At 44.2% G+C, this 25,411-nt stretch overlaps 2 protein-coding genes across 3 annotated transcripts; one reads left to right on the top strand and one right to left on the bottom strand.

The window, feature by feature from the left end:
* Nucleotides 1–1,069: 1,069 nt before the first annotated feature.
* kdm7aa (lysine (K)-specific demethylase 7Aa) lies at nt 1,070–21,235 on the top strand. Of its 2 annotated transcripts, XM_058625658.1 has the most exons (19): nt 1,070–1,396; nt 9,660–9,745; nt 10,136–10,253; nt 10,379–10,539; nt 12,805–12,946; nt 13,395–13,581; nt 13,895–14,057; nt 15,444–15,531; nt 15,631–15,737; nt 15,851–15,942; nt 16,055–16,141; nt 16,987–17,391; nt 17,661–17,791; nt 18,439–18,578; nt 18,678–18,727; nt 18,764–18,790; nt 19,392–19,576; nt 19,659–20,011; nt 20,269–21,235. In XM_058625658.1, the coding sequence occupies exons 1-19, from the start codon at nt 1,299–1,301 to the stop codon at nt 20,355–20,357; spliced, it is 2,709 nt and encodes a 902-aa protein (XP_058481641.1). In that variant the 5' UTR covers nt 1,070–1,298; the 3' UTR covers nt 20,358–21,235. The 2 variants fall into 2 exon arrangements, with proteins under 2 accessions (XP_058481641.1, XP_058481640.1); XM_058625657.1 differs by having other exon boundaries at nt 1,071–1,396; nt 18,678–18,790.
* A 1,595-nt stretch (nt 21,236–22,830) lies between these two features.
* On the bottom strand, nt 22,831–25,182 carry ndufb2 (NADH:ubiquinone oxidoreductase subunit B2). The gene is made up of 4 exons (XM_058625668.1): nt 24,976–25,182; nt 23,905–24,049; nt 23,365–23,440; nt 22,831–22,925 (listed from the first exon to the last, which is right to left on the bottom strand). Exons 1-3 carry the CDS (start codon nt 25,059–25,061, stop codon nt 23,366–23,368), a joined length of 306 nt encoding a protein of 101 aa, XP_058481651.1. The 5' UTR covers nt 25,062–25,182; the 3' UTR covers nt 22,831–22,925; nt 23,365.
* Between the last annotated feature and the right edge of the window lie 229 nt (nt 25,183–25,411).

Here is a 25,411-nt window from a genome sequence, read left to right as displayed (position 1 = left end):
CAGGCATACCACGGCTGGATCGGCTGCTGTTTGGGCTTTTTGTTGGTGCTCGGCTGCTGCTGCTGCTGCTGATGCTGCTGATGCTGCTGATGCTGCTGCTGCTACTGATGCTGCCATGTCTGCCACTGTGTGTGTGTGTGTGAGCACAAACAAAGACAAACTCTGCCACTGGGCAGACATGTGTTATTACGCTCTGCACTGGTTTTGTGTGACAGATTCTGATCTTTGAATGACATCAGCTGTGATTGTGATGCTGCACGTTATGAATGAGGCGAGCTCCAGTCGCCAGCACTTTTTCTCCTGGTTCAAACACAGCTATATTATAAAATATATTATAAATAAAATAGAAAAACAAGGTTTGACATGATGCATATGAGGTTGAATGAGTTCAGTAAACACATCCAGTTCAATGTATATGTATTGTTTATTGTTTGGTCCATAAAAGAAAAATGATTTCTTTGTCTTATGGAGCCCAGAAACCAGAAAATATTCACATTTAAAAAAACTCTCAAACTGATTAATTGAATATCAAAATAGTTGATTAATTTAGTAATCGATTTATAATCAAGTAATTGTTTCAGCCCCTGAAGTTTGTAGTTGGTTTCAATCAGGGAACTCATTCCACTCGAGTAAATCAAACACCCTTAAAGTGCCATGTGTTTGCTTCAAAAACATGATCTGAATCTGTTTCAATGAGGACATGTTTGTGCATAAGGTGTGCTAGTGTGAGTATTTTAGTTAACGTTGTTTATAATAGACTAAAAATAAAAAATACAAACATTTTGAAGACTCAATAATGCACAACCTGGCACACATTTTCATCAAGCATGAAAAAGGGAGAAATTATTCAAGAAATTAAAAATGTGTCTAGGTGACAAGTTTAAATGTTAATTTTGCCCCTTCTTTTCCTTCTGAATGCAAGAAATAAATATTTAAAAAAACGTCAAAGACAACTGGTTAGTATGCTAATAAGGATAGAATCCTTCAAACTTCAAAGAAAACCAAGGCCTTATTTCCTTTAAAGTCTTCGTGTACATCTGAACCGTCTAAATAAGACGTTGCTGACAGAATCGTTCAAACCAAACCATAATGTCGCTGCTTTGTTCGGCAAAGAAGAAAAGTTTGCGTCTATTGTTGTTCGCCGCCCACTCAACCAGATGGAACTGAATTTGATAGGTGACGTCAGAAGTGGGATTGCCTAGAACGGCGGCGGAGCTCGTGTGCCCTCGGGTATTTCCGGACGTTGGTTTAAATCCCCGCCCCGCTTCATTCCTGCGTTGTTTGGGGACAGTAGGAAGATGGCGGCGGCCCCGCTGTACTGTGTCTGCCGGCAGCCGTACGATGTGAGCCGGTTTATGATCGAATGCGACATCTGTAAGGACTGGTTCCACGGCAGGTACGTGGGCTGCGGTGTCCTCCGCGGACACAACGCGCCGAACACGACGAACAGCGGTTGTTTATTGAGCAGAAGCGACGGTTCTCCTGTTCGGCTTCGGCTGGTTGCTAACTTAGCCTCCGCTAACGCTAGCGGTGGGCGACGGGGGTTTTAAACCGTCTATTGACACGACTTCACCAAAGAAAGTGGGGCTTTCGCTCCCTCAAATACGCTTCTATTCGCTCAATTGTTCCACAGACGAGTCTGAAACTAATCGCTTTGACTTGATTTATTGAAATGTGTTGATATCAGACGTTATTGACTCCCCGGTAACTGGTTTTTGTCCACTAATAAGCGGATCTATCAGTGTTGTCGAGTTGTGTCAGTCAGCCTGTGTAATCATCGTGACACACGGACGCTGCACGTTTACTCTCCGCGTTACACTCAAATATGAACTCGTATAGATTGTTTTACTGTCGTTTAACGGATTAACATTTATTGTGTTTATTGTGCTAGTGGCGCTTGTCCTCGTTTCACCACAGCGGGTTATTTAAGGTTAACCGCAAATAACCTTTTAGTTGAACTTTACATTTGTTTATCTTGACTAAATGTTTTAGGTAATTCCTGAACGGATGGATCCTCTATTTTTTTATTATACTCCATGATGAGATTGTATTCCATTGTGATAGAAATTCAAACACATTGTACAAAATGATCTTTAAAAAATTAAATAAAAATTCTATTTTAGCAATAAAAAATGTTTTATCGATCTACTTCGGTGGAAAGTCAGTGGTTGCGAACAAGGTGTTTGTTATGGTTAGGCTTTTGATTGACAGCTGGAGAAATTTAAACCCCCCTCCAAGCAGAGAGGGCACATGGCAGGAGACCCCTAGTGGTGGCTTGGGGAAGTGCTCGATTTATTCCTGGACTGTGGTTTACCTTCATCGAAGGAGTCTTGTCTGACTGTTAGCAGCGTAACTCCAAGAAGTGAAAGGCGGATTGGGATTACATTTTGTGGGGGTGTAGATTATGGCACACATGGGGAAATAATGAAATTTCAGTGGAAATCCGAACACAGGCAACAGTTGTTAACTTTGTGCAATATGGGAGTGTACTGACACTGGGAAAATGTGTCTTTATTAATCACGTGGGTTGTGTTTGTTGGCTGAATAATTTCTAATCAGTGTCTATTAATATGTTTTAATTGTGTAATGTTTGTCATTACCTGTGATTGAATTTCTGTCACATGTGCTGTAACCCAAAGCTAGTATCTGTGATGAACAGTTAATACGTTGTCGTCTAGATCGTTTCTACCTCTTGTGTTGTGATGTTATCCAAGGTGAAAGTACATACTGTACTTTTGGAGTGATTTTTATCATCAGTTATTGTAATTGCTGAGATGTAACACCCATGAGAAAGGCTGCTGGGTAACTTGCAGTTCTCAAACTAAAAGAAGAATGATAATTAGAGGTTTACACTATGAAGATTGAAAGGGTCTTCTTGGTGTCAAATTATATGTGACACACATCAGACTGGAGTAGCAAGTAAACTTTTTACAAGTATGTCCTAAAGCTGTCACTCACTTAAAGGTTTGCATTCCTGAATCTGCCTGTGTGGGCGCATCTCTAGGGTAACTGTTTACCAATACAATAATCTGGTTTATTTTTTTGCTTGTGTCAAAATGACGGAAGCATTGCATAACCACATGAATCCTGCTGCCAAAAAAATCACTGTGCTGGAGAGCCAAAAAAGACTGGCTGGCTGTTAGTCATGTGCCAGCAAGGAAAGGAACAAATGTTGGAACTTCCTCCATTGATGACTAATAAGCAGATACGCACAGTGGAGCTCCAAAAACCAAAAACAGCCACATTTCCAGCCTCTTTCCCACGAGGCTGGCCAGAAGGAAAGGGGGTATTCTCTTGCTGAGGATGGTGATTCGCTGACAGAGAGAAAAGAACAGGAGCTCAGCCTCCTGATACTTGTTTTTTCTGGTGTGTTGGTGGAGTTTCTGTTTGTGGTGCTGCGTGGGTTTGTCTGTCTCCGTTTCTGGAGAGTGTCCTGCTTTCCATCACTCATATCTCTGCATCTCAAGTGCACAATTGAGTCTGGGTTTTTTAACGATACAAGGATTGGGGCAATCGGAACTCTGCGTCAGGCTAGTGAGCAGTGAGGTGACGGGAAAACCGAAACATGTCTTATCTTGATGAGGTCGTTTCAGACGTACTTTTTCTTATTATTAAGACATGTCAACCATTCACTGCGGCCTTGTGTTGCGACACCAAAGGTGTTGTCAGTGTAGGCTTGAAATGCAGCAGGAGTTGATGAATCAACCAAAGCAGTGGTTAGTTATTGACAAGATTGTGAGATGATCCTAAATGGGCTGGAATGATCAGTGTTGTATCTTTACTATCATTTTATGAGGAAAATATGTCTATCTAAATGGTGATTTGTTGAAGTTTGTCGACTCCGGTTGACAATTCTTTTGTCTTGTTGCTTTGCCATCTATGTTGTAGAACCTGAAACACTTCCACACCCCGCATTTCTGAGTGCTTTGGTGTTGTGGTTGTCCTCCATTTTCACAGCAAAACAGCATAGCATTCTTATTATTCTGATGAAATCAAAGTGGATCAAAGGCTGAGCTAAGCTCAAAGCGCCCTCTGCTGGACCAAGGCAATCACTTTGGTCTTATGAGCTTCTAGACAGTATATTTTTCACTTTGAGGTTTTTAAGGTTTGAGTTTGAACTTACCCCTCTCTAGTTAAAAAATGAACATGTTTTCTAAATTGAAGAGCAAGACATTGCACTTGGTTATACAGTGAATTTAATTTTAAGTGGTTAATTATGCAGTCGTAGTTGTAAGTAGTTTTTGTTTTTTACCTCTACCTCAAAGGTGTAAACATCACAGCCCTGAAGCAGACCTTGTGGTTTGGATTGCAAATTTTACCGTGAAGTCTTTAATTTAGCATTTTGAGCCTCACTTAATTACAAGACCTGCTCCTGTGAGTGGTTTGTTCCCAGTTTGTCCAAGAGGCCAGTTTATGTCAACATTGTGGAACGCAGGAGTCTGCTGGAAATCCTCATAAATCAAGCCGGATGGTGGTGTTTACCCCAGTTAAGGTTTCAGCTCATTGTCTGATTTTTAGGTATAGGTGGTGGGGGTGATGATAAACCGGCGGGGCTTGATGGGACAGAGGAAATGATTGATGGGAGCTCCAGTCAGCCAAGTTCAATGCACAATCCGTCAATGTCGCATAGAGTGAGCTCACTAAAGAGAGACGGATGCGCCTGCTCTACAGAACGCCTTTCTAGTGTTTGTGTTGGGTGGATGGATGGGTGATTTTTTTTTTGGTCCAAATGGAGGCAATTCCGGTCATCTATTTAGATGTTTGATAAGTTAAATGGACAGAGTCAAGAGCGGCCTCATAGCTCCGTTAAAAGCAATGTTTACACTCATTAGTATTGCTGTCTCTTGGGGGCAGGGAAACGGCATTACTTTTAGCTTGATCAATGTTGATTAGGGGTCAAGAGCCTTGTGTATTGATTACCAGTCAGTGTGAATTATGACATCAAAGCAGTACTTTACTCCCTACAGTTAATTTACTTTTACAAATCTTTATAAGTAGCTTTAACATTTAACATTGGAGTAGATTTGACCTGCATCGTTTTACATAACATTCAAGACAATGAAAGTCTGTCAGTGCTGGAGAAAAATATACTATAGTTAGTTCAATATTTGTGCTCCTGAGAAATGAAAATGGGATAGTTGTCTGATTTATTCTCGCAGCAAAGGAAAAACGTGAATCTGTGTGTAAGTTTCAGTCACTCTTTGTTGTTTTGCTGGCTGGTGTATTTCAGCCGCAGACGCTCACAAGACTGAGGACTTTGTAGATTTTACTGGGGGCTCTGAGACGAGCCACGTTGAAGACATGTGTGAAAGCTAAGCACCGGTGCTTGTAGCCCTAAGACAACCCAACCTGCACCAAAAACGATTCAGTTGTTAAAACTCCCCGGGGCTCCCCGACGCCCCATAAACAACAAAGTAATCCTCTTTTGTTGTTTTCCAGCAGACTGCGGTCTCTTTCCTGCTCTAACCACTGCATACATGTTGGGTCGCTATTATGCTAAGCTCACCAAAACGATTTAACCAGTAAGTCCAAAGTGACAGATCCCGATCCATCTGTCAGGCCTCAGTGGCCCTGACTGCCGTCCAGGTTGTCGAACACTGTTTATGCAGGCTTTGGCTGAGCACATTAGGCCTGGGCTGGAGGAGACTGGTGCACCTCTGGGTTAGATAAAGATAGATAAAGACAACCAGGTGTATTCAACTGCCCTCATCTCCTCTCTATCTCTACCGCCCATCCTTTAGAGATCTGCCAGCTCTCTAATGTAGGAGTGTCAGCGCCCCATGCGGAGGTCTTATTTAGAGCTTAAAATAATAGCAGTGCCCGCCTCCAGCCTTTGTGTTTCTGCACTGATCACTGGGACAATGAACCCCTCATAGTGCATGGACTAATGAATAAGCTCTCAGTCACACAGGAAGGACGCCCTTGATGAGAGGAAGTGCGGGGAGAGGGGCTGTTAATAGTTGTGTTTCAGCCAAGTACACACATCTCTTGTTCAGGAAGGGATGTTATGCTTGGTAATCTGCTACTGTGTCGTCACAGAGTAACCCTCCAGTCTGGATGTGACGGGACTTTTGTGATTGTCCTTCAACTCTAAATCTTTATCTTGAGGATGTGTGCGCTGCTTTTTTACCGCTCTTAAGACTGGAAAATAACGTTTGTGTTGCTTTGTAAAGCGCTTACTTACCACACCAAAGAGAAAATCTGCAATTTTACGTCACGGACGGCGCACAGCAGTTGTTGATCCACGACTGCCTTTATCAGTCGTTCGAAATGTGTTCTTTTGTCACTTCAGTGTTTGAAATCTATCATTAGAATTCACCAAAGCTGGGCAAATATTCCCAAATGAGTCTCTGTCAGCTGAAATCACTGAGTTTCTCTTTGGGCTTTGTCATGTGACAATGAATGGATTGCAAAATGAGTTTCCTGCCAGAAAAGGCTGTCAAATAGTGAAATAAAGTGGCAAACATATTCTTAAGATGTCGTAGACATAAGCAGGCACATATTTATTAGACAAGTCTTTTGGTAAGTGGCTGAAAGTGCTGACAACTTCAAATTCAAAGCTTGTTTTCATAATCGAGTAATCAGTCAATGTGTGTTTCCTAAACCTTGACATTATGATGTTCTCTAATATCACGTTTTATCCACAAACTTAAATGATTAAGTTTTAATGATTTCTTATGTAATTGAGACTGGTTAACAATCAATTAATAATCTGAAGCACCACTTTAAAGCATGTGATGATAACACTGTCTCTTATCAAGTGTGCGTTTGTTCACTTTCCTTTAATCGTTTTTTTTGCTCTGATTGATTATATTCATGTGGGTTTTTGAGCAGTTTGCACAACCACCAGCTCTGCAGTGATGCAATACACCGTCAAGTCGGAGCAAGGCAGGAAATACTTCCTCTCAGCTGAGTTCCCTCCCCCTGTTTTGCATTCACTGCCTCAAGTCCACACGGTCTCACAGGCCGCTTTGCCCACCACGTAGTGATCGTTAAAGGTGACGCATGCACTGACTCAGGCCTACGAATGTGGCACAGTGCCCTGATTCTCCCACTGCGGCGTTACATAACAGAAAACGACGAGTGAGACGAGGACAGCAGGGTCACCTGTGTCGAGCACACGTCGCCGTTGACCACCCGGCAGCAGTGACTCATGCTTTCCCTCTGCCGACAGCCACACGTCTGATCCAAGATTCCTGATACATGAGCGAGGCTTTATGCTTCAGCCAAGCACTGCAGTATCACTTAGTGTTGGTTCTCTGCTCACTCACGTGCAGCAGCAGCAGCAGCAGCAGCAGCAGCAGGAGGGCTTTTTCTTTTTCACTTCCTGACTTTTACATTGTTTTTCTGCAGCTGTGGACAAAATAAAACGGATATAATGTGCACCTAATTATTCAGTTACACGACTCCTATATAACCCCAAGGCCGCTTTTGTAAAGAATGAGAAATGTGCTCGTCTCCGTCAGGAATGACGCTCTTTCCAACAAGAAGAATTTTGCTGTGCAGCCAGATTGTGGTCAACTATGGAAAGAGAGCTTCTGTTTATATCCTGTTAGTGCACCACGGTGATGGAGTCGTGCATTCACACACACTCACCACTTCCTGATGAGTTAATGGCCCCCGGCTTAATTTCCTTTACAGTTTCCTGCAATTCCTTGTAGATCAAAGGTGATAGCAGCCTGCAGCAGACAGGCTTTTACATGTAAGTGCAGGGGTCACATCAGCCCATCATAGCTATTGCTACCCACCAACTTGAGGCCATTGTCTCAAAAGTTGACGGTTCAAAACCTGCAAAACTGAAGTTAATGGTACACTGAAGTAATCACACGGTCTGTTAATGTAAATGTGTGCAGTTTTCTTTAGAGGCTGATTATTATGTGTTAATTAGCCAGTTATTACAAATTACACTTTTGTTCTCAGGAAATTGATAATGTTAAGTCACGAAAAAAATTTTCATCCAAAGAAGTTTTTTGATGCCCCTTTTTTGGTGTTTTTAATTTAAGATACTGTAAGATGACACTGTTTGCTATGCTATCTATTTGTTGTCATAAATCAGATGGAGGGGTGCAAAAGAAAAGCAGCTAAATATATGGGCCTAAAAAAAGGTCATCGTTATCGGTTGCCCTGATTTCTAAAAATCACAAATCAGTCTCTGGAGTTTTCTTTTTGTCTGATCACACAAGCTTCTTACTGTGATTTGTCACCAGTTTGGGGCTCTTGAAGTTTAATCTAACCTGCGAGTAAATGTCCATTTTATCTATTCCCACCATAGAAAAAAAATCCAGATGTTTAGAAATCGGCCAGAGGACGTAAACATGGGACATATAATCTTGTTTAGTACAAAATATGTGTTCAAAAAACAACAGTCGTGTGTGAATCACAGAGCATCCGTCGAGTGCTAACTCTTCACCTCTTTATGCAAATGAATTGACCATTTAAAATGACCTGTGTCCACACTAACATGGTCTTTTTGCAGCTTTTTTTTTTTTATCTATTGGTGTCTCTGAAAAGGCAACTCGGTTGCTGTTGAACCCGTGCTTCTCTGGAATGGGACTCTGGTATGCAGTGGAGGAATGCATGTGTGTGTTGGTGCCTGTGGTTTGGCTGTTGCAGGGCGGTCGGGGGTAGCCGAGTGAGTGATCACAGCTCCGTGGGCCAAAAAGCAAGACTGCAACAGTCATCACTATTTTTACAAGCAGCTGATTTTCAGCTAACGTTTTTGACTTTATTTTACATTCACATGGTGAAGAACAAGAAAGACCAAGTTTAAAATGGCTAAATAATAACTTTTTTCCAGAGTGGTTTGTTTTTCCAAGTGGAACCAAACACAAGATAATGATGTGTAGCTTCTTTCATTGGTCTGACTCAATCGTATCAGAGTTATTAGATTTGACTTTGATGCAACTGTAGGTTCACGGTGGCTTTGCTCCATTTGATGCTTATTTACATGTCTGTAGTTCTTTGTGCTCAATAGGAGACATTGTTGCAGTCACAAATACTTGATGTTTCCGTCAGCAGAGGAAATAACGTGTCCTTAAATGATCACGTTGTCAAAGTCCTGAAATGCCCCGCGTGTGGCAAACATCAGCTGCAGGAACTGCAGTTGTAGAAAAGATGAATGAAAGCAAAGGCTGTGTTTCAGACCCAAACTGCCCTTTGCTGACATCGCCACAATTATGAGGACTGACAAAGTTTGGCATTAGCCAATAGTGAGTTCCTTGTGCAGTTTTGGTCGTCCCAGGTCAAACATAATCTCAGTGTGTAGCTCTGCAGAAGCATCACGTGTAAGGCTGAAAGAAGGGCTGCGACAAACATTTGTTTTCAGACGGTTTGGGGTTACCTAACCCGTGTTAGTCCATAAAATGGTGTAAAGTTTCGCCCTGTGTTTCCTAAACCACCGACTGATTGTATCTTGAAGTTCTCCTCTGAGCTCAACGCGTTGTGAAACCTGAATTACTTTCAGAAGCTCTCATGTGTCCATCTCTTGTATGCAGATGACTGGCATCTGTTCATTGGCACTATGATTTATTGGGTTTCCTCATGTTCAGTCTCCGTACACAACATCAAACCTAACACCTAGTAAACCTAGTAGACCCTGTTGGAACCATTATGAGAAAGTGTGAACCTGCTCTAACTCTGTGTCTCTTGTCCGTCTCCAGCTGCGTGAAGGTCGAAGAGCATCAGGCCGTGGACATCGATGTTTACCACTGTCCCAACTGCGATGTCGTACACGGACCCTCCCTGAGTGAGTCATGCTCTCTGTCATTAGTGCCTCTGATTCTCTGCCTTCCATTTACATGTCTGGCCTCCTTGGCGTTCGGCATCTCACATCCCACTCTGTTGATCTGCATGTCGGACTGCTCCCAGGGGAAAGGGCCTTTTCTCTGCCTTTTCTCTGCCTTTTCTCTGCAGCGTTGGTCTGAGTTTTATTTTGTGGGGGAGGGGAACCTCGGGTTAACCTCTGAGAGCCTAGAGGGCAGACATTAGCAGGCTAATTGAATGGCGTTGTAAGCCCTCCACTCTGATTGGACAAGCCCCTCTGGTTCAAGTAGTGAATGGAGTGATGTGCATAATTTGCCACTTTCTTTGGGAGAATGAGAGAATTCATTTGAACAACTCTGTTTGTTTGTTTCAGTGAAAAAGCGCAACAACTGGCATCGGCACGACTACACGGAGCCGGACGACGGATCGAAGCCAGTTCAAGCTGGAACCTCGGTGTTTGTCAAGGAGCTGCAGAACAGGACCTTTGTCAAGTATGTTTACATTTGGACACATTTATTCATCTTTGTGCCTTTAAGTGATCGTTCAGATGTTCAAGTTCTACACTCAGAGGTTTTGTTGGATGGAGCGTGCTGACATTGTCATGGTCTTGTTCCAGTGGCGAGGAGATTCTGATGAGAATGAAGGGTGAGGTGGTGACGCCCAGGTACCTGGAGAGACACGGCTTCAACTACCCCATGGCGGTCACTGAGATGGAAGGTCTGGGACTCAAACTACCTCCTCCTACTTTCTCCGTCAAAGACGTGGAGCAGTATGTCGGTAAGAAGACGTGCCGTAGAGCAGTTGTCTCTGTGTTGGATTAAATTCATGATAGCCACATTAGTGTTCATCCTTTGGGAAGGATGTGGTCAGTGTGATTAGGATGTACGGCAGCCTTGGTCAGCTTAAAAGCTACTGAAACCACCCAACACCGGCCAGCGCCCAGCAGGCGCCATCTGTGTGTCAATGTGAACAGGTTTCCAGGTTCATGGGGTTTTAACCCACTTATCAGGCATCAGACGACGGCCGAATGACTTCTAAATGAGTGACGGCTAAGCTTTCACTGCCCTCTCCGTGACCACGGCGCTTCCTTACTGAGACAGCTTGCCACTTCCCTGCTCCTGTTACAAGCCCATTACCCAGCCCACTGGTGTTTTTATCATTAAGTTCAGATTACAGACGGCTTCATCTCCCTCTCCCATGCCCTATTGAGCATTAAGCCAAGGCACAGGTGTCGTGACCCGGGACCGAGAGTCGGGTTACGTTTCTTACAGTCGCTAAACAATGGGACAACGGGAATGAACGCCGGCGTCCTCTTGTGACTCATGAGGGTCTGATGCAGGGATGTTGTGGCTCTGTGGACTCGGTGTGTGGTCGAGCTGCTTAAACACAGCTCAGCTTGTTCTGACCGTTGATAGAACACAGATTTCACCATGTGTTTATTTAGTTCTTCAGCAGCTACATCTGACAATAATATCATTAATAATATTATATATGGATTATTCATACATCCAGCATGTGTGGGCAATTTTGCAATAAAAATGAGACATAAAAAACTCAAGCAGTTTTATCTTTAAAAGTGTTTTTATACAATCTTGTCGCCTGCCTCAAAACCAGTGTTTAAATTCAAGGTCTTTTCCTTCACATGTGTGGAGCTGCGTAAATCGCTAAGAGCAAAGGTTGGATGAAAAATACTTGGTGTGACATTTTGTCAAACGTTCGTCGACCAAACGTTGAGTTATCTTCACAGTGCTGAGGTCACACGTGAAGCCACCGCTCAATAGACCGGACGTAGACACGGTCCTCGGTGACAGTGACTCCAATCCTGTGTCTACTTCTGGTCCATGAAGTGGTCGCTCAAACTCAGAAGCCAATCAGCAGGCAGCTTCCTAAGCCCCGCCCCTGGTCAGACTCACAAACAAAAAAACCACGGCGCAAAGTGAGGGAGCGTAACTGAAATTATTTGTTTGTAATTCTGATCATTACAAACAAATCAAATACAATATTTTTGAGCGATTAAATCCATATTTTATTTGCAGTTTGTGTGTTTTGATGATAATTCCATGTGAGTCTGGTACAGTCTGTGTAATCTTCTCTTCTCAGTCACTTTGCTCTGTAACTGAGGTAACGAGGTCAAAGTGAGCGTGATGAGTTCAGTGACAACACAGTTTCTGGCTCCAGCGTGTCGACAAAGACATATTTAATTACTGACCTTGTTAACATCACAGGGTGATGTCATCTATCACAGTGATCACGGTGCACGGCAGATCGCTTCATCACGGCTGTACATGTTTGAAAAAGTGCAGTTTGAGCTCGATGCTTTCTCCTCCACCTCTGACTGTGACTGACTGAAAGTCCAGCTGTTCTCTGTCATCAGACGCTGGCCAGCTGGGCTTCAGAGGTGTGTGTGTGTGGGTGGGTGTGTGAAGGGGGAGAGAGGGGGAGAGAGGGGGGGAAAAGGCAAAGGGCTAATAAAAAAGGTGTGTGGGAGGGGTGTTGCGAAAATACAACAACCAGCTGTCTTGCTGCACACACACTGCACCCCAGTCCTACTTCCGGCCCCATGTGTCACCCGAGTGTGATTTGTAGGGTCCCGAGTGTTAGCCGTGTGCTACGAGTCTCTGCTTTGTGGTTGGTTTTCAGCATCTGTTTTATGTCGTGCATACGTACAGACTCGGCACCTTCTCTCTCTCGTCTATATTTCCCTAAACACTGGAGAGTGATCAGACGCAGCATCACCCTCTCACCTCCACCCTCTGCACCTCCTCAGGGACGAGTCGTCAGGACAGATTGTCTCTCAGCACAGCCCCGCCTCCTCTCCCCACTCTGCCATACTGGTGCCAGTTTACCTCAGGGCTTGATCTCTAATAGCACATGGAGATGCCAGCAACCCCCCCCTCCCCCCCCCCACGCACACACACACACACACACACACACACACACACACTCAGCAGTCAATGTCTTTCCAATAAAAGGGTATATAGATGGATGGATAGATGGATAGATAGATAGTGATTGTGTCTGTCTGTCCGTCTGTCTGTGTAGGTGGTGACAAAGTGGTGGATGTGATCGATGTGGCGCGGCAGGCCGACAGCAAGATGAAACTCAGTGAGTTTGTCAAGTATTTCACCAAGTCCCATCGACCCAAGGTTCTCAACCTCATCAGCCTGGAGTTCTCTGACAGCAAGTAAGATAAAGATGCTGCTTTTTCTTTCTTTCATTCATTCATTCATTCATTCATTCATTCATTCATTCACTCACTTCAGTTTGCACTCAAAGTTGGCGATTTGGCTCATGAAGTTTGTTTAAATTCTCTAATTCCAGCACATGTTTATACCTTCATGGGCCATTACTTCTTTTTGACAGAATCTGATATGAATAATAAACTTAAAACTATATTTATCCCTTTTAAATTATGGAACTATAATATGATCTTTATTATAATATACTGTATATTTAACTGGATTCCTTTCTCTTTAGTTGCAGTTGTGTTCCAAAAAAGTCAAATATAGTTTTCATATAATTTGATGATGATAATCGTTATTTTCAGTCTGAGTGTTTTTAAAATCAGACCTCACAGCTGGGAGTCATCACGTTAACCCGAGCCTCTGACCTCTCTCTCCAAACACCTGCAGGATGTCACAGTTGGTGGAGGTTCCTGACGTGGCTCAGAAAATGTCCTGGGTGGAGAACTACTGGCCGGACGACTCCTTTTTCCCCAAACCCTTTGTCCAGAAGTACTGTCTCATGGGGGTCAAGGACAGCTACACAGATTTCCACATAGACTTTGGAGGCACCTCCGTCTGGTACCACGTTCTCTGGGTGAGTGCGTTTAAGGCTCGTCTCTCTCTCTCTGTGTGTGTGTGTGTGTCTCGTGTAAAAGTCACTTTGGCTTTAATTATCTTTTAGAATAATATCATGACACATGTTTTCTTTGTTTAAGGAGATAAATAAATAAATAAAAGCACGATAGTCACAGCTGCCATGCTCACTCACACACACACGTTAAGTGTAACTTGGCTTTCTACTCAAACGTACTGCACGTGTGTGTGTGTTTTTGTTCAGTCACTGTCGTAGTCTTAGCTTGTCACGTGTGGTGATGATGTTGAGCGTCTCCTCTCCGTCTGTCGTGCAGGGGGAGAAGGTTTTCTACTTGATCAAACCCACTCTTGCCAACCTTGCACTATACGAGGCGTGGAGCTCCTCGCCCAATCAGAGTGAAGTGTTCTTTGGAGACAAAGTGGACACGTGTTACAAGTGTGTCGTACCCCAGGGAACCACCCTGCTCATCCCTACAGGTGTGTGACCATGTTTTTATCACTTTTAAGGACCTTTGATGCACCTGGAGTCCTGGTCTGCTTTCAGAAAACTCTTATTAGAATGCAAATGTGCTGCTTATTGTATAAATTGAAAGTTGGCGACAGTTGGGTTCATCTGGGCAGGTTGTAGGTATAGTCACACTGTTACCATGGTTACACAAGGATTTTTGAATAACTGTATTTAAACTTCGTTTCTGGAAGGTTCATATTCTGAGCAGATTAGCACCTAGCAGCTTAAATGATTCCATGTCTTATCAGCAGGTGTTTGTTTACACCTGACGTTCACACAACCTCTGCTTTCTTTAAGTCCTGATCCACACAGAGACAGAACTTTCCCTCGACCTTGTTTTTCTTTTTCATTACTTGGGGCAGGTTTAGTTTAGACGGAGATATTTCCTTTTGAAAAGGACAAAGATAAAGATAGTTTCCGTTTGTTTCCGTCTGGACGTGGCCTCAGAGCCTGGAGCTGAAACCCCAAAACAAACGAGGTGTGAAAGCACCTTTGTCTCCGTTTGTCTTTTTTTGCATTTATTCAAAAGCTAAAATCACAGCTTCTCATGACTCCAGCCAGGAAAATACAGCCTTGTTGAAAGTGCCCTGTCATTGCCAGGGGAAAATGACAGAGAGGGAATTTCTCTCTGAGTAGCAACAACCCAAACGTGTCTTAATGATCATGATTACAACGGAGAAATGAAGACAAACGTGTGCTTATGTGATGAAATAACATAAAGCTTCAGTCAAAGTCTTAGATTGAGATTGAGACAAATCGCCAAGCCTCGTTTGACTTTGAACAGAAGTGTGACCTGGAGCAGAATTCATGTGTTTTTAACATTCATGGATTCATTATTCACTAAAGTGACGCTCATGTCTGAAGTCACACACACACACACACACACACACACTCGGCCCTGTCCTCTCTGTGGACGGCTGGACGAGTCTCAGGCCGTGTCTTCTCTCCGCAGGTCCAAGCAGCTTTGTGAGAGAGAGTTTTTGAAGAGGTGGGAATGAAGTGGGGGTCAGAGAGCAGCACAGTGGGTCAGTCAACTGCTGCATTATCAGGCCTGTCCATCAGCCTTACAGACTCCTCCCCTCCCCCACACTCTCATCTCTCTTACTCGCTGTCGTCTAAAGATCACGGGTTTATCTCTGAAAAGAAGGGACAAGTTATTTTAATAGATAAACTTACGTCTGTTCACGTCCGACGGTGGAAAGATACGCGTTTTGTTTCTTTTTAACGTACAAACCAGAGACTGTGTGTAAATATTCACAATACCTCCGAACACTGACTGATAAAGTTTTGTCATGTGCTGTGTGACTGTCAGTGTAGTAGCTGTGTTGATATTAAAGCTTTGGCGCCCCCTGCAGGCTGGATCCATGGCGTGCTCACCTCTCAGGATTGCATGGCTTTTGGAGGGAACTTCCTTCACAACCTCAACATTGACATGCAGCTCAGGTGAATGCAGCTTTCCCAGGACTCAGTCTGTCGCGTCTGTCGCTCTTTCAGCTGAGTTTTCTGATTGTTTCACACGTTTGTTTCACACGTTTGCTGCAGGTGTTATGAGATGGAGCGTCGTCTGAAAACCCCAGACCTCTTTAAGTTTCCGTACTTTGAGGCCATATGTTGGTATGTGGCCAAGAACCTCCTGGAAATTCTGAAAGGTGAGAGACGATGCACAATCTTAGACGTGGGAGATTAATAACAACAATACTAATGATAATAATAATCATAATCATAATCATCATCATAATGATAATAATGTCTGTTTTGTCAGAGCTCCGCGAGGACAACTGTCCACCACCAACCTACCTAGTGGAAGGAGTCAAGGCTTTAATCAGTGCACTGAAGACCTGGCTGAAGAGAGAGGTGAGTTCACAGCAGCTGAGACATCACCACCGTCTGTCCTTGTCTTCTGGACGTGTGTCAGTGACTCTGTCCTCCTCCTCCTCCTCCTCCTCCTCCTCCTCCTCGTTTTCAGGTGACTGAGCCCAACAGTGAGGTACCAGACCACATCAGGCCCAACCATCTCATTAAAGAGCTGACCAAGGAAATCCGCCACCTCGAGGTAAGAAAGGATAAGTTTTCAGTCTTTCAGTGTCGAGGTCGTCGTCGTCGTCGTCGTCGTAGTAACGCTTCGATTACTATCAGAGATATTTGATAATATTTGCTCCACATTTAGAAAGAAAGAATCAAATATTGCTTCAATGAACTGTTGTTGGATGTTGTGTGGAAATATAATTCTTTATTCAAGACGACGGTCGATTCATTTACGCATTTAAGACCTGAAAAGAAAGTCAAAACATTATTTTAAAGATAACATATGAAAAATATGAAGAAGAAAAGTGAAATAAAAAAACAAATACAATAAAGTTCATCACCGGTGACGCGACTGGGCCAGAGTTCTTTGCCGTAATTACACGATAATTTCAGTCACACACAGTTATTACGGTAATTCAAAGACACTCAGAGCGGTGGAGAAATGAAGCAGAGAGCACAGAATTTTATCAAATATCAATTTTATTAGACATTTATATACTTGGAGAAGTCTTTTGGAAACTATGTTTTAAACTGTTCAACTTTCAAAATGAAAATGCAAAGTCTCTTATTCGTGTAAACCTATGGTGTATTCTAAACGGAACTCTAAAATCCACTTTGACTTTAAACCATTGTTTACCAGTGTTTACAAAAGCACTCACGCAAAGGACATTTTCTGGCCCTTTTTCAAATGTAATTCATATGAAATATGTCAATAAAAACAATAACATGATGACAATGGTCGGAATATTTTATTTAAGTTGGTCTAGATTTAAAAAACTTGATTAATAAATTGTTGAGTTGAGAGTTTAAAAAGGACAAACTATGAAGAAAGTGAGAAGAACTTTTTTTCTTTTTTTGACGTCTCGTCCACAGGAAGAACCAGGAAGTGTGGGCAAGCCGGTGAAATCTCAGGGAAGTGGCTGCGCGCTCATGTCTGGATCCAACGTCTGCCCGCCCGCTCGCTCCACACTGGAGAGGCTGTGTCAGGCGCGGCGGGCGAGGAGAGCCGCCAGGCGGCTGAGGGAGCAGCAGCAGCAGCAGCAGCAGCAGCAGCCAGGGCAGCAGCAGCAGCAGCAGCAGCCGCAGCAGCAGCTGGGGCATGAGCAGCAGCAGCAGCAGCAGCAGCCGGGGCATGAGCAGCAGCAGCAGCAGCCGCAGCAGCAGCTGGGGCATGAGCAGCAGCAGCAACACGCACCCAAAGGTCCCTCCAACCTGGACATCTTAGAGCGGCACACCAGAGAGGTGCTGAAGAGGCTGGAGGTGGGACCACTGGAGGAGGTGAGGACTGAAACACTGACCCACACGGTGCAGATGTGGACTGAAACACTGACCCACACACGGTGCACCATGACTTTTAAACATGAATTGTATTGATTGCCACATCTGTATTTTAACTTGATGGAAATGCAGACATTTAGAGCTGTAAATAATGATTATTTTCATCGGTCGGTCAGTCAGTTCTCAGACCGTCTGTGATTCCTACGTCCCCCTAAAGTGCTGCTTATAAGGACTGACTGACTGACTGACTGTGGCGTTCACTCCCTCAGGATCCAGCGTTCTGTGCGAAGGTTCACGGGAAGTTGAACAAAGCGTCGACGGCGTCGTCGGCAGCAGCTGCTGCTGAGTCTTTAGAGGACAACCATCTGCGGCTCATGCTGGTCAACGGCAGAATCATCAGGTCAGAAGGTTTTTCTCTGTTTGCAGAACATTCACAGTAAGGTCTGAGATAAATGTCAACATACAAGTTCAACTCATGTGAAATGAAACGACGTACAGATCAGATCCTGTGTGATCTGAATGTAGGAGTTCAAACTCAGAAACTTTGCTTTGATTTATCGAATTGTGTGATTTTAATTCCTTTTGTTTGTAAAGTGTCCTTGAGTGACCTGAAAGGCGCTTTTAAATGAAATGTATTATTATTATTATTATTATTATTATTGTTATTGATTTGTCACACAATTCAGGATGTAGAAACAAGAATGACCTTGGGAGGGGCGCTGCACGCTGCAGCTGCACACGGCGTGAAGGACCTCTACTTTCTCTCTGACCACACGTCACGTCACATTTAACAAAATCAAAAACAAATACGCTCATACCGCAGTAACGATATGACGGAACATTTGAAAGCGTGACTTTTTCATACCGTGGTATACATTGAAACTGGTAACCGGCCCATGTCTACGTCTGTTACATGGAGCCAAGGAAACATCAGTCGTTTCACTTTAAAAAAACAAACTAATACTAACAATAGCTCAACCTTTGTTTGTTTGTTTGTTTGTTTGTTTGTGTGTGTGTGTGTGTGTGTGTGCGTGCGTGTGCGTGCAGAGACATGAGGCGGCCGGGCAGCAGCCCAGTGAAGTCGGAGGTCGGTCAGAGTCCACCAAAGAGTCGCGTGGACGCGAAGACGGAGCGACGAGCGCAGGACGGTGACGAGCGGCACGAGCGACACAGAGCCTCGCCCCTCAGTCAGTCACTCTCTCTTCATCTGAGCTGTTCACACTCGAGCGTCGTCAACCACGTCAGCTGATTGTGTTGTTGTTGTTGTTGTTGTTGTTGTTGTTCAGGAGGCGTGGAGACGGTGAAGACTGACCTCAGGGAAGACGTGTCTGACGTGTCTGACGCGTCTGACGTGTCTGACGCGTCTGACGTGGAGTCACACGCTGACTCTCCCACACAGGTGAGACGTCTGCACTCACACAACGACACTGTGATTGACAGCTAGTGTCGTGACATCACTGGTAAGAAACATGGCGGCACAAGATGGCCGCTTCTTCAACAGCCTTGACTTCCTTTTCTCAGTCATTCTTTACTTCTAGTCACATGTTTACTTGTATGTTCATTTCTGCCCACGGGTCCTTGAAATCCCTTCAATTCAAGGCCCTTAAAGGTTTTTGAAAGTCATTGAAAGTGCTTGAATTTTTCTTAAAAAGAAAGAAGTGAGGTTGACATTTAGGTATTTTGTTTGTTACGACGCCACCTACTGTTTGATGCCCTGCATTACAGGACAGACGTTGCTGTCGAGGACACTGTCCTCTGTCTCTGTCTCTGTCCCCGCCGCTGACGTGAGATTCAGATTCATTTTAAGCAAGAGAGAGTAAATAAAATCTGACTTTGTCCAAGATCCTGGGACAGTTGAATTTGAGTAAACTGGTCCTGGAAAGTCCTTGAAAAGTCTTTGAATTTGAGTAAACTGGTCCTGGAAAGTTCTTGAAAAGTCTTGAATTTGAGTCCACTGAGGAGTGAGGAACCTAATGCATCATCTCTCTTTGCCACTGCAGCGTAAAGCATCGTTGTCCTCGTCGTCTTCGTCCGACGAGGATTCACAGAGTTCGGAGGATGAGGACGAAGACGAGGATGAGGAGGAGGAGGGGGATGAGAAGGAGGAGGAAGAAGGCTCAGGGCTCGACACAGAGCTGGACCAGTCCGGTCAGAAACTCAGGCACAAACACAAACCACTCAAACGGTAAGAAAGCAGGAAGTGATGATGTAAATCAAAGCTGTTCCACGGGCCGTGCAGAGTCCTCACGTCCATGTTGTCCCCGCAGAGACCGTCCTACCTCACCCAGCACACAGGACGCCATTCAGGGGATGCTGTCCATGGCTGGACTGCTGTGTCCCTCCGAGCCAGAGAAGACAGGTCTGTCCCAGGAGTCCTGGTGGTCCGGCTCCAGCCAGAGGGAGGAGGTGCAGCAGCACCAGCGCCTCCTGCAGGGAGCCAAGAGCCCGATGGACAGTCAGGGCAACAGCAGCAGCGAGGCCTGGGACAATCAGGGGCCCCCCAGCCCCCCCAGCCCAGAGACGGAATACCAGTACTGTGATCCCTCCATGTCTCCACCGCTGCACCCCTCCAAGAGACACGCCCCCAACCCCCCACCTATCAGCAATCAGGCCACCAAAGGTTTGACTTGAACTTAAAACACCGCGATTAACGCAGACGTGTGTTTAGTGTTTTATCTCAATGTACGTCGACTGGACCTGGATCTGGACCTGTGGTTCTGACTGATCCACACACACACACACACACACACACACACACACACACACACACACACACACACACCCAGTGAAGTTGTTTGTGATTTTCTGAGCTGAACTTAAATCTGCTTTTCTTTTCTTATTGTTGTTCATTCTTTTTGTTTCTTTGTTCTTTTCCAGGCAAACGGCCCAAAAAAGGAATGGCTACAGCCAAGCAGAGACTGGGAAAGATCCTGAAACTCAACAGACGCAGTCGTGTCTTTGTGTAACTCTCCAACAACTCACACACACAAACACACAAACACACACACACACACACACGGCAGACGTGGGGAAAAAAGACAAGAAGAAGAAGAAGAAGAAGAAGAAGAAACATTTGTGTATTTGTTAGTGGACACTTGTGGTGCTGGAGACTCCTGGACTTGACTGTGCATGCTGAAGGAGACAGGGTAACTGGGTTTGACACATGCAAGCGCACGACTTCACTACAAGCACACCAGGGACGCCGTCCGTCTGTCTCTCTGCTGCAGGGACACGAGGACAGGAAGTCTGACGGACGTCCACCAGACGACAGAGAAACGAAATAACAACCGCGTCCGATGCCGAGATCATCTGCGTCACGCTCGCTTAAAACTCCACCGTCACCACGACGACGACGACGATGAAGTGAAACGGAGCTTCATCTCTTGCAGGGTTTTCTCTTTTCGTTTGTGCCAAGGAGGACAAAGAAAATTTCAAAATGGTGCTTATTGTTTATACTTTACCCCGCTCATATTCCCCGCCCCCCGACTCTGCCCCCGCCCCCTTTTATCTCAGTCACACCAGCAATGACTTTACGAGGAGGAAGATCGGAGCCAGAGTTTGGATGTCGCAGATCTGCGCTGTTGTCTCGTGAGGAGGAGGAGGAGAAGAAGAAGAAGAAGGAGGAGTCTCGTCTTTCTTGGGGATTTTCTTTTGTTCATTTTTGGAGAAGGGGAAGTCGCTCCACAGCGCCGCCCCCTGGTGAATTTGTGTCAGTAGGAATTTGGAGTCATTGACGCTAAAACAAAAGAACAAACTGACAATGACTCGTCTGCTTAATTTATTTCCTGTTTTATGTGATGTTGCTTTTCTTTTATATATAAATGTGTTTTTGTTTTTTTATGAATTCTGAATGATGTATTTATTAATTGAAAAAGAGATGATTTTATTTCCTCGGTCTAATCTGAGGCTTCTTTTCCTTTTATTGGGGTTTTTTTTCCCTCTTCTATTTTTTATCTTTGTCACATACGTGGTTTTTCATGTGATCATCAGTTTTGTAGCAGTTTACATACAAGTTTGGTTGGTTCTCGTGAGTTCTCCACGTGGTTCTTGTCCCTGTAGCAGAGGGTTCGAGGCCGTAGTTTAGCTTCCTTCACCTGAGCTCTTTCTGCTCGTGCCACTCAACCATTGAGCAAAAAAAACAACAGTATTCTGAGCCACTGTGGTCGATCCAAACCTTTGAGGATGAGTGAGGTTTTCTTTGTTCATGTTAGCAGCGCTCAGTCCTTCACTCTCAGGGAATGATGCCATGGACATCGTGTTTTCGATTCACCACCAGCCACATCGTCATGGATGGAACCGGACGTTCTCAAAAAGCTTTTTTTAATCGCTCCAAAACAAAAGGAAAAGGATTTCATGGTTGTGGTTTTCAAGTTGTAAAGACGAGCCGTGTTTTTTAGTTGACTTTTATTTTCCCTGCACTCAGCTCAGTGTTAAACTTCGGTTTATGTTATGTTAAGTTACGGCTGCACGATGTTGTGGAAAGTCTCTTCCAGGTTCACTCGAGGGAATCTCACGTCTGTTGCTGAAAAATGGAATAGAGACAGAGAGTGCTGCTGCTGCTGCTGCCGGCCGACAGACAGGTTTTTATTTCCTCTTAAAGATCTTTCTACACAACAGCACTCGTCTCTATTTCACATTTTTCAGCAGCAACTATTTACCGCGTAGTTAAAGTATCTTCAGACGCAGATCTGGTTTGTTTGAATGATTCTGCTGTGTTTTGCTTTCAAACACCGTGTAACACGGTGGAGCAGTGGTTCGCACTGTCCTTGTTCTCTTCGGGTTCCTCCCACAATGGACTGGAGAGTTGCTCCAGCTCAATCTGCAGCTTCACCACTAGATGGCAGTGGCACTAATTCTTACATACTGGACCTTTTTTTTTTTTAGGACAAAATTCTGTGGGATTTAAATGTCAGCGGTTTAATGATGCAGAGGCTCAGTGTGACTCGTGTAACGGCGCTCAAACTCAGGTCCACTCGTGACCTTTGTGACCTGCGTGACAGCGACTGTTTCCACAGAATCTCAACACAAATCTCAGCCAATCCACTAAATTCGAGACAGTTTAGTGGATTATTTTTCCCCTCACACTACACTTTAACCTTTTGAACTCTTTTGCATGTCAGGTCATTAAAACACACACACACACACACGAGCTGACCCGCAGGCAGGGTTTGTTATAAGCTGTAAAATCCACCAGACAGTCGCTCCCTTTTTTTTCTTTTGAATTTGTGTTCATGTGTTTTTGAAATGGCCCCCCCCCCCCCCCCCCTCCCTCAGATTTAAATGGCTTATGATTTAATATTCAAACACTGGCTAACTGTGACACTGTTGATGCGTTGCATTTTGTTTCTGCATTTCAAAAAAAAAAAATTGCGTGTAAATAAAATTAAATGAAATAAGCTTTTTGTCAGGTGAGTGTGTTTGGACAGGGAGAGACGACAGTTTTTTAACTTAATTAAAGATAGTTTTTATTAGTCTATGTACAACAGCGGCTTTCAGAACAACCTGGAGACGTGTACAGCAACGAGGATCCGGATCTACAGACACAGACAAACACGTGTGGCGTTAGTGAGCAACAAAAACAGCAAATATAACCTCAGGTTCCATTTAAGGGCAGCGTTACAGCCCATAATAACACCTACACGTGGCAGAGCTCCAGCTTTTTCTTTGCTATGTTTTAAACGACATAGTACGTGTAAAGTTGGTTGCATCGCTGTCAGTTTAGTCTTCAGACTGGAAAATGAGAATTCTACTGATAGAAAGAGGCGCCACTCGTGAGTTAAAGATCCAGGGAAACCTCGATATTGGACATTTATGAGCAGTAACAGTATGATTGTAAACCTGTGTCATTTCTCTGCATGTTTCTACAGCAGCGTGTCCATTTTCCTTCCTTTTGAAACTTAAGTTTACGACGACACAAAGGGAAAAAAAGAGCGATATCCTTTCTGCCGTGGCTAAGGAAATTGAGGAAATCACCTTATTCCTCATCATCTGGTGGAATTCCAAGCTCCTCGTCTGTCCACTGAGAAGCATCAGGCCAGGGGAAGTGACCCTACGTGAGAGGTAAGAACTTTAATGTCACACCACTATCCACGGTTATCTCATGGGTCGTTCAGTACTCGGTGTCGATGTTTGTACGTACTAGAACACATCACACTAAATCAAACTTTTCTCAACGACACACGTGCATTTATGTGGAAACGATGTCACAGCCCCGCCCCTTCAACCTGACCCCGAACTCCCACTAAACGCCATGTACACAGTGTGCAGTCTGTATGTGCGTATTAAGATGTTTCTTTAAATGACGCCATGTTTAAAGAAAACCCTTTAAGGGGCCGTCCACACGGAAACGGGTTAAGTTGAATATGCAGTTTTTGTCGTTAGGTGCCGCTTCCATCAGAACGTGGTCTCAGACACTAAGTCGACAAAGCTCTGTTTCCGTGTGGATAAAAACTCATATGCGATCAGTGATCCATCACTGGGCTCGTAGGTTACGTCAATGACGCATTTACTCACCAGCACGGCATCGGGATCATGCCAACAGTGCCAGAGGATCCAGAACCACATGGCTCCACTGATGAGCTCCGACTGAAACTTCTGGTGCTTGGTCAGAAGAGGATACTGTCTGTACTGCGGCTCGATGTGTGTCCCGCCGCTACCACTGAAACATGAATAACACGTTACATTAGACGCCGTGGAGATGGAACAACACGCTGTACAACGCTCTCACACAGAGACCAGAGGGATCCTGACTGGGCAAACGCGTCTTTGTGCCACAAGGGGGCGACTGCATCTCTACAGTCAATAATGGAACTTGTGTTTTATTATCTTATTTAATATTTCCTTTAGAAAGTTTACTAAATAGACGCGAGTCCTTTCAAACAGTTCAGTGTTCCATTTCCTCCATCTCTGCGAGTTTATAGAAAATGTGCACAAATACGGACACATTTGAACATGTATTTTTCATAGTTATATATTAATGAGGTTTTCAGGAAATAATACAATAATATCCTGGGATGCAATAATTGAGAATAATCAGAATAATAGTGACAGGTAAACTTAGATTACGACCTTCATCCGTTTGATATTTAACGTAAAGTAAAGAAAAACAGCACCACGATCACTGAACGATGTACGGCGGTGTTTAGATCAAACTAAATAAAGGTAGAGATCGTAAAAGACTCAATCTGTTCATTTACAAATCTGATGAAACCATTTCAATTTCATTTTTATTCATCTCTATTCGGTTAGTATATAATATTTCGTGGTTTCATTGATCCATTTGACCAAAATAACACAAATTAAGACATTTGAGAACATCATCATTTCGAGGTTTGGGAAACTGAACATTTTCTGGACCAAACAAGTACTCGATAAATCGAGAAAATCGTTGACATGTTACTCGGTTTGTAAAAAAAAATCGTTAGTCTCTGAAAGTCAAAGTAAACGTGATTTCATGTCTCTGTCGCCTCGTGCCACGCGTGTACGTGTTTTTAGTGAAACTTGATTTAGACGGTTTTTAGTTCGCTCTTCGATGTGTTAGCACGTCGTTGCTGTAGCTAACATGCTAACGGACGGGACTCTTACTTTCTGCTCGTTATTCTTCGCGGGCCTCGTCTCAGCAGTAAAGCGCCGCTCCTGAACATTCCCAGCGTTCTCCCGAAAGAAGACATGGTCGCTCACGCCGTCAACAATGCTCCTTTCTCGGCGTAAATGTCTCGTTTTTAGCGACGAAATGTGTCCGCTCGTCCAGGAGTCACCTTCTCCGCCGTCAACACACACACACAGCAGCTCCCAGCAACGTCGCCTGTGATTGGACAGTGGGTCGCGGCGTATGTTGGTTCTATGCGCTGATTGGCTGAAAGAAACAGACGTTGACGTCACATAGCGCCCCCTAGCGTTTTGCTGGCGTACGGAAGAGGATGAGGGCCAAAATAAATAAATAGAATTCTGACTTTTTATCTCAGAATTCTTGCCTTTTTTTAAATTAAACCTTTTTACATGTGAGTTTATAGAATTCAAA

The sequence above is a fragment of the Solea solea genome, chromosome 3 (genome assembly GCF_958295425.1).
Source record: "Solea solea chromosome 3, fSolSol10.1, whole genome shotgun sequence".
NCBI classification, from domain to species: domain Eukaryota; kingdom Metazoa; phylum Chordata; class Actinopteri; order Pleuronectiformes; family Soleidae; genus Solea; species Solea solea.
This window is presented reverse-complemented; position numbering and strand designations above follow the sequence as displayed.